At 39.4% G+C, this 9,962-nt stretch overlaps 1 protein-coding gene across 1 annotated transcript; it reads left to right on the top strand.

Moving 5' to 3' along the window:
• Positions 1–6,634: 6,634 nt before the first annotated feature.
• Positions 6,635–7,975, top strand: LOC132645156 (uncharacterized). Its single transcript, XM_060361953.1, has one exon. It carries the CDS (start codon positions 6,800–6,802, stop codon positions 7,805–7,807), a length of 1,008 nt encoding a protein of 335 aa, XP_060217936.1. The 5' UTR covers positions 6,635–6,799; the 3' UTR covers positions 7,808–7,975.
• The last annotated feature ends 1,987 nt before the right edge of the window (positions 7,976–9,962 follow it).

Genomic DNA, 9,962 nt, shown 5'->3' with positions numbered 1-9,962 from the left:
TTCCTACATGGTATCAGACTAGGTTTCTCCTAAAAACCCTAGCTTCCTAAACCCTAGCCATCCACCTCCCTCTTCTCTCCTAACCCTAAACGTAGCCGCCACCCCTTCCTCCTCCCTCTTCTCTCCTAACCCTAAACGTAGCCGCCACCCCTTCCTCCTCCCTCTTCTCTCTTCAATGGCTGACAACAAAAATTTCCATTCTGCTTTAACCGTCACGAATGTGAAATCTTTAATCCCAATCACTCTAGACATGGAAACCGGCCATTATCACGAATGGGCGACACTATTTAAAGTTCTAGCCCGCGTCCACTCCGTACTTGAAGACATCATACCACCAACTGACACCACTGAACTCGCCGCGTACAACGCAACAAAGGCGGCTAACCTTCCGCTCTGGAAACGGCTAGATGCGATGGTCCTTCAATGGATATACGCCACCGTATCTCTTGATATTCTTACCTCTATTCTCATGGCGGATGATGTTGCAGAGAAGGCTTGGAATCGAGTTGCTCAACTTTTCCAAGATAACAAGACCTCAAGGGCAGCGTACCTTGAAATTGAATTCACCACCACAAAAATGGCCGACTTCGGCTCGGTTATGGCCTATTACAATAGGCTCAAGTCTTTCGCGGATCAGCTTGCCAACGTGGGGTCGCCGGTGTCCGACCAACTTATGGTCTTACGCCTCCTTGCAAGCTTACTGGAGACATATGCACACTTTGTCACCACCATCCAGCAAAAGGATGTGCTGCCCATTTTCTCTGAAGTGTGCGCCAGACTCAAGCTCGAAGACGCAGCAGCCAAGGAACGTGCCCGCGATTCCAATCCCGCGGCTCTACTTGTTGATAATAATACTCCCTCCCCGCCACCTGGCGGCAACAATAATTCAACTAACCGTCGTGATAATAATCATGGCAGGAATTCTAACAGGAACAAGGGAAAGGGGAACAACAACAACAACCGCGGGAAATCCGGCCGCGGTGGCGGCGGACAGACCAGCAACGGCCAGTGGCCGACGGGACAGCCACCGGAAGGGGGCTACTACTGGCCTGCCTGGCCGCCCCAGTAGTGGCCAACGCCCCTCTGCCCGTATTCGACGAGACAGTGGCAGCAGCGTCCCACCACACCGCGGCCCGGCAGCGGCATTCTCGGTGCGGGTCCACGACCTCAACAGGCCTATTCCATACATGGTCCGACCTATTCTGGGTACACTCCGACAGACGTGGAGGCAGCCATTCACACTCTGTCCATGCATCAACCGGATGATAATTGGTACATGGACACCGGAGCGACTTCCTACATGACTGCCAACTCAGGTACTCTCACGTCTTATTTTAATTTGAGCAATAATTCTGGAATCATTGTTGGTAATGGTAGCACTATTCCAATTCGAGGCTATGGTCATGCATCCCTACCCCCCACCTAATCCTCAATTACGTCTCCGAAATGTCTTGCATGCTCCAAAACTCATCAAAAACCTTATTTCCGTACGTAAATTCACTAAGGACAATAATGTTTCTGTTGAGTTTGATCCTCTTGGGTTTTATGTGAAGGATTTACCGACGGGGAGCCGCCTAATGAGATGTGAGAGCACCGGGGAATTGTATCCTATCATTGCCATAAAATGGACCACTCCACCATCCACCTTCATTGCCGCATCACCTAGCTTGTGGCATTCCCGACTCGGCCATCCGGGAAATGCTATCCTTAGTTCTCTTCGCAGTAATGCCTTAATTGAATGTAATAGGGCCCGAACTTCTTTTTGTACCTCTTGTCCTTTGGGGAAACATGTTAAATTGCCATTTTATGATTCATTGTCATTTACTACTATGCCGTTTGATATCATTCATAGTGATTTATGGACATCTCCTGTTTTAAGTTCTAATGGGCACCGCCATTATGTTTTCTTTCTTGATGATTATAGTAATTTTCTTTGGACTTTTCCAATCTCTAACAAGTCCCAAGTCTATTCCACTTTTCTATCTTTTAAGTCATTAATACGGACTCAATTCGAAAGAGACATTAAAAACATTCAATGTGATAATGGGCGGGAGTTCGCCAATGGGCATTTTCAATCTTTTTGCGCCTCAAATGGTTTAAATTTCCGATTTTCTTTCCCCCATACCTCTTCTCAAAACGGCAAAGCGGAAAGAAAAATTAAATCCATTAACAACATAGTGCGCACTCTTCTTGTCCACTCTTCCATGCCCCCCTCTTTTTGACATCATGCTCTCCAAATGGCCACATACCACCTTAATGTACTTCCCACCAACCAAAGTCCTTGGGTATAAATCATCAACGCAAGTTCTCTATCAACGAACCCCCTCCTATTCTCATCTCCAAAATTTTTGGTGTCTATGCTATCCACTTTTCCCATCTATAACTATTCATAAGTTACAAGCAAGATCCACCCCGTGTGTATTTTTGGGCTATCCGTTGAATCATAGAGGATATAAATGTTATGATTTATCCACCAACAAAATCATCATCTCAAGACATGTCATCTTTGAGGAAACTCAATTTCCCTTCTCCAAATTGCACTCACCAACCCCAACTTCTTATGATTTTTTGGACCATGGGATTTCTCCATATACCCTGCAATTTCTGTCACAGCCTTCTCTACCCGTCGTTCCCTCGGTCCAGCCCCTCCCCCCCACTGCCAAGCAGCCCCTCTCCCCCGCTGCTCCACCCGTGACTGCCCAGCAGCCCTCCCCCCACTGCCCAATAGTCCAACCCCACGGTCACTGCCCCACAGCCCCTACCCCCCACTGCCCCACCCGTGACTGCGCAGAAGCCCACCCGCATGGTCACTAGAAGCCAACATGAGATTTTTAAGCCCAAACAACCGTTCAACTTAAATACTTCTAGCACTCCCTCCATCTCGCCTATCCCACGAAATCCTGTCAGTGCTCTAAATGGCCACAATTGGAAAGCTGCCATGGTTAATGAATATAATTCTCTAATTAGTAATAAGACGTGGGAGTTGGTTCCACGTCCCACTGATGTGAATCTTATTCGTTCTATGTGGATTTTTTGTCATAAAAAGAAATCTGATGGTTCTTTTGAGAGGCACAAAACCCGTCTTGTCTGTGATGGCTGGTCTCAACAAGTTGGAGTTGACTGCGACGAGACTTTCAGTCCGGTTGTCAAACCGGCTACTATTCGCGCTGTATTGAGCATTGCACTTGCACACTCTTGACCCATTCATCAGTTGGACGTCAAGAATGCTTTCCTACACGGTAATCTTAATGAGACTGTTTATATGCATCAGCCTATTGGGTTTAAGGATCCAAAGCATCCACATCATGTCTGTCTCTTGAAGAAATCATTGTACGGACTTAAGCAAGCTCCCTGTGCATGGTTCCAACGCTTTGCAGACTATGTCTCCACTATTGGTTTTTCACATAGCCGATCTGATCACTCTCTCTTTATTTATTGTCGAGGTTCTGACATTGCTTACATTTTGCTATATGTTGATGATATTATTCTCACAGCTTCCTCAGATGCTCTCAGAAAATCCATCATGTCTCTGCTTAGTGCCGAATTTGCTATGAATGATTTGGGCCCTCTAAGCTATTTTCTGGGTATCGCTGTTACCCGGACTTCACACGGCATGTTTCTCTCTCAGAAAAATTATGCAGCAGATATTATAGATCGTGCGGGCATGACTGCCTGTAAGCCAAGTCAGACACTGGTCGACACCAAAGCCAAACTTAGTGCCACGGCCGGGCCTCCTTGCGATGATCCCATCCAATATCGTAAGTTGGCCGGCGCGTTGCAGTACCTTACATTCACAAGACCAGACATCTCCTATGCGGTTCAACAAGTTTTCCTTCACATGCATGATCCAAAGGTTGCACATATGCATGCTCTTAAACGCATAGTCCGATACATTCAAGGTACTATTGAGTTTGGTCTCCATCTGTACAAATCCTCCATTGCCTCTCTTGTTTCTTATACAGATGCAGATTGGGGCGGTTGTCCAGACACTCGCCGATCCACATCAGGTTACTGTGTCTTCCTTGGCGATAATCTCCTCTCATGGTCATCCAAACGGCAACCTACTATGTCTAAGTCGAGTGCCGAGGCCGAATACCGTGGCGTCGCTAATGTCGTCTTTGAGTCCTGTTGGCTTCGCAACCTTCTTTTGGAGCTCCATTGTCCCATCCGGACAGCTACATTGGTTTATTGTGATAATGTTAGTGCCATATACCTATCATGTAATCCAGTTCAGCACCAACGCACTAAACATATTGAGATGGACATACATTTCGTACGTGAGAAAGTTGCCCGTGGAGAAGTTCGTGTTCTTCACGTCCCGTCCCGTTACCAGATCGCAGATATCTTCACTAAAGGTCTTCCGCGCGTGCTCTTTGATGATTTCAGGGACAGTCTAAGCGTACGACAACCTCCCGCTTCGACTGCGGGGTGTGATAGACTATGTAATAGTCTATGTAAATATTGTAAATATTCTCTTCCTTGTGTATCGTAATTAGGTCCTATAATTTAGCCTAGTATCATTCTGATAGGGAGATACCTACTTTGTATATAATGACTTTCATACATCAATACAAATCACAGATTGATTTCCTACAATATTAACTACCTACCTCGATGTCCTTTTCTTCCATCAGACCCTCAATTGAGGGAAGAGCTCAGTCACTAAATGAGCTAGCTAGCCTAATATCTCAAGAAAATGCACTAATATATAATAAGCTGGTAATAAATTAAAAGAGTTCAATAATGCTTCCGCTAGCTAAGAGCTCAGGCAAATGAGCCAAAATTGATGAATAGCTCGAGCTAAATACTCATGGTATAGGTGAATTAATTGTTAGAACTTTAAAACTTTAGAGACGAAGACCATCATCTTTTTTCAAGATCCATGTCAAATCATCAAGAACGTATCCTTGCGTCTTGCCCTTGTTGGTCTTCCAAATCTATATGCAGTGCCGGCTGAATGGTAAAGCAACCAAAGCAATGGCTTTAGGCCCCCCAAATTTTGGGGGCACCATTTTAACTAATAATATGATTATGAATTATTACTCCCTCGGTCCTAATGTATGTGATACTTTTCTCTTCCCGATATTCAAATTGCATGAACTTTGACAAACATTTTAAGATGTATTTTTTTACCAAATTGATATGAGAAAAGTTGTAACTTATAGTACTTTTCATTTGCTTTCAGATATATAAATTTTAATCTTAAAATTTTGAGTTAATCGAATCCAATTTAGCTTCAAAGTTTAGTCAAATTGACTCTCAAAAATCGCAAAGTATCACATAATTGGACAAAGGGAGTAGTATTAAAAGTAAAAAGGTATAAAAGAAAAACTGATCTTTGTTACTAATGTTGATTGTACCGGTTAGAAAATTAGTAGACTTCATAATAAAAATATATACGAAGTTTTCTTTTTAAAATAAAAAGTAGGGCCTTCATCAAGATTTGGCTTTAGACCCCCGAGGACGTTGAGCCGGCCCTGTCTATATGTAATCCGCTCATACTTTTTTGACGACGAAACATCTGGTTTGGGGACCATAACTCTATAATTTATAAAGGCACAAGTTTTGTGTTTCTAGTTTAGCCCATCATTAATTAAACTAGAAATGATAACGGGATATCTACACATAGATGCTCATACTTTATGAGGTATCCAATCGAGCCTATTTAACTTTAAATCTAAGTATACCACTTTAATTAGGGCCGACTTTATAAGATAGCGAACACCATATACATTTATTCTTGATACTTTAATATATGGGCAAGTCCATAAATTCTATTAGAGAATTGAATCGTACCTTATTCTCTAACAATTCAACTATCTATTTTTTCTTGTCGTCACCTTGGAGTTCTTTTCTAAAAATCCTTTAGACTTTGGCAAGCTCCTTTTTTGTTTAAAAAAATCTCGTAGATATGAACGACTTAGGCCAATCAATGGATCGTATCAGGGAGAATTGCATATAAATACCTATATCGAGATTTTGACTTGTTATGCATATCTCCTTAATTATGATTTCAAATATACAAGACCCTTTTCATTCTTTAATGTTTTTATAATAGTATATTGCAATCTATAAATAGACGAGTCTCCCTATTTATTAATTTATTCTTAGGCCAAAATACGTAAATAGACGCTTAAAATTGTCACTAACTGTCTGATAGAAATGTTAATTGTGTTAATCACCAAATAGACACACCTTTTCATAAAAGTGCATTTCATAAATTGAAATATTGAAGCTGGTTCAAAAACAAATACAGTACTTGATCTGACGAAAGTGACTATTGTTTTTAGGACAGAAAAATTACCATAGTAATTTAGTTCTGCTCTAAATGACTAACAAAAATAAGAGTAATTGAACAACTACATCTAATAGTTTAGTTGGTCAAAAGTTAACCTAACACCGTAATATTTGAAACTAAGTTTTCTTCAATTCCATATAAATATTTTAAAAAATCAACTGGGGGACAATAGAAAAGAAAAAAAAGGTTCCAACCCAAAAAAAAAGTAAAAGAAGAAAAAAGGTGTTCCACGTGAAGTCGTTCCAGGACTTATGTTAGCTGAAAAGTATTGTCGTCTTTGATACTTGTACAAAATAATTGAATAGTATTCTTGTTTTCTAGCTTAGGGTAGATGAGCATTGAGCTCTGTGGGCAAACTTTATACTACAAAAAAAATTACTAACTACAATATATCTTGTCTCTGTCCTCTCAGAGATAACCTCTCTTCCACCTACCTTCAAAACCCTCTGTTTTCAATCTTTCTTCTAAAAAAAGATCCAATTTTCAACCAGAAAAAAAACCATGGATCTACCACCAGAACAGCTTCAAAACTTGAAATTACCTTCACTTCTTAAAGAATCAATCACCATACCAAAAAGATCACCACAAACTTTTTACCGTATAACCCTCAGCTTAATCTTGCCACTTTCTTTTGCAATCTTAGCCCATTCTTTCTTCACTCATCCAATTCTCAATCAACTTCATGAAAACCCAAGTGCTTCTCATGCTTCTCAATGGACTAAACTCCTTTTCTACCAATTCTGTTACTTAGTTTTCCTCTTAGCTTTCTCTCTTCTCTCAACGGCTGCTGTTGTTTTCACCGTTGCTTCTCTTTACACTTCAAAACAAGTATCTTTCTCCTCAATTATCACTGCTATTCCTAGTATCTTAAGGCGTTTGTTCATTACTTTCATATGGGTTTTCCTTTGCATGCTTGTTTACAATGCTGTCTTGTCTTTTTTCATTGTTCTTATGTTGATTGCCTTTGAGAGCAAGAACAGTGAGAGCAAGAGCAGTGTTGCTTTGTTTCTTGTCTCTGTTTTTGTCCTCTCTGTTTTCTTCCTTGTTGTGCATGTGTATTTAAGTGCTTTATGGCATCTTGCTAGTGTTATTACAGTTCTTGAACCAATTCAAGGTCTTGCAGCTATAAAGAAAAGCTATGAGTTGTTGAAGGGAAAGATTAGGGTTGCTGCTGTGCTTGTTTTAGGATATTTGGTGATATTTGGTGTGGTTAGCAGTGCTTTTGGATCAATTGTGGTGGATGGTGGTGGTCGGTATGGTGTTTTTGCTAGGGTTGTGATTGGAGGGGTGTTGATTGGTGTGCTTGTGGTTGTGATTTTGGTGGGGCTTTTGGTGCAGAGCTTGTTTTACTATGTGTGCAAGAGTTATCATAATGAAAGGATTGATAAGAGTGCTTTGTATAGTCACCTTGGTGGGTATCTGGGTGAGTATTATGAGCCTCTCAAAGGGAACATGCAAATTGATGATAGCAGCTTGGAGGTGGAGATGAAAGGTGGAGAAGCTGCTTGACATCATGATTTGGTGAGTTTTTTACGGTGTTTGAGATAGAGTACAATTAATAAATCTCAGCCCTTCATTTTCCTTTTAGCTTTAATCATGTGTGTTTGTAATGTAATGAAATGTAATGTAATGAGAGATGTTTATTATCGGTGTATATAACTTAAATTGCGGAGGATATTTTGTATGTTTTCTTGGTCCTTTCACCGCAACAAAATATGCTTTTAGCGGCAATTCATTTGCGGCAATAACTTAATTGCCGCTAATTATATTCTAGAATCAATTATTACTGGCAATACCAAACTTTAGCCCTAACAATAAATGTAGCTAAAGGCTTTAGCGACCTTGGATCTAATGGCATTAACCAATTGCTGGTAAATGTTTTTGTGGCAATAATTATTGCCGCTAAAAGGAAAATATATTGCCACTAAAAGCCTCTAGATGTAGTATTCATTTTGAGTTTGTTCATTTGGTTATGCATGACTATAACTCCTTTATGCTTAACAGAATCAGGTGAAGTCCTTGGGCGTGTTAAATTTTGTGTTGCTCGAATTCTTAAAAAATGTCGATTCTTTAGAAGTAGTGCAGTTTTTGAGAATCTAGTAACATAGACTTAAACTAATAGAAACAGGGGATTGTTTACTCCCTAATCTTGATTTGCGTTGAATGTATGTCTAATTTGTTGCACGTGACTTAGAAGTAGCTGCTAATATAAAATGTTGCTTCTTGTCTGCAATTTCTTTTTGACATAGAAAGAAGGGGCATAGTGAAATGCCTAAATATTTGGATTCAGGAAGTGGCAATTACTAGGTATGTTTAGGTGTCATGATTTGTTTATCTTGTCATACAAGTGTAGAACACCTGGAGAGCCCAGGATGCATGGTCTCTCAATTGTGACATTTGGCAGACTCCAAATGTAATCTTGGAACTTTTTTTATAGAAAACAATGAATTTGATGATGTTCAAACTGTTATTACAAGTTTACAACATAAGTTTTGGATTGTACTAGTACTAACTCAAATTACTTTTTGGCCAAGATAAGATTTTGATTTTTAACACACGTAGATCCAAATGCAGAGACAAAATAACAAATGATGCTGGGGTGATATTAAATGCTTCTGATTCTTTGGTCCATGCTCATAAATCATAATTCCCATACACATGGGTCATATATACTATATTTTGAGAAACCAGAAATTGATAAAACTATTGAATTTATGAAAGCTTTAGATATGCATCTTCTAGAGTATTGGATACTTAGATAATCCTTTGGTAAGGTTATGTTTTCTTTGTTAGTCAAAATTTGAACTTCTATGGTAAATATCTACCTATTAGAAGTCTACAACTATTACTATATCAAAGGTGTATTTAGAACGGAATATGTAGGTTCAATTAAATTCATTGCTTTTTACTTGAACTATGGATATAAGATATGAGCAGAAAAACTACAATCTATAGACTTAATAAGATTACACTCGTTCCTAACCCGCCGACACGATATCTTGAATTCTCCTCTGAGCTATCAGTTGTTAGGGGTAGAACTAGAGGGTAACTTACGGGTTTGGCCAAATCAAATAGGCTTCTCCTAAAACTACTTTGTTAAAGTCAATCAATATTTTTAGGACAATTTTCTATTCTCTTGTGATACGTTGTGTACGGGGGCGGAGCTAATGTATAGCTTACTGGTTCGATTGAACCCAGTAAGTTTTGTTTCAAACTTTATATTTATCTCAAGAAATTTATTGAATATGTACAGATTGTTAATTTAAAGTCCAGTAACTTTAAAGAATTAGAATTTCAAATTCATAAGCTTCAAATCCTGTCTGCATCTTTGTTTGCGTAGCTACTTAACGTTAATTGAAGTAGGTATTTGATTATTGATGCATGCTATCACGTTGTTAAAGTCAATTTTCTACAACCCATTCCTAATAAAAAGAGCATTAAATAGTAACCCAACTACTAGCATTATTTTATGTACTTTAGTGGTCCTGTCTATGCTTTTCCTTTCCCTATTAGCTGTCTTTTTATTAATTTATTAATCATATAAGTGATAAAGTGTATATAAAACATAGCATACTTTGTTATCACTAATTTGATATAAACACCAAATATTGAGAAGTGTTTTCCTAATTTTTGTTCTAATGATATTTCTACCTCATCATTTACA

This window comes from Lycium barbarum, chromosome 6 (assembly GCF_019175385.1).
Source record: "Lycium barbarum isolate Lr01 chromosome 6, ASM1917538v2, whole genome shotgun sequence".
NCBI classification, from domain to species: Eukaryota; Viridiplantae; Streptophyta; class Magnoliopsida; order Solanales; family Solanaceae; genus Lycium; species Lycium barbarum.
The sequence above is the reverse complement of the archived record's forward strand: the minus strand, read 5'-3'. Positions and strand labels throughout refer to the sequence as shown.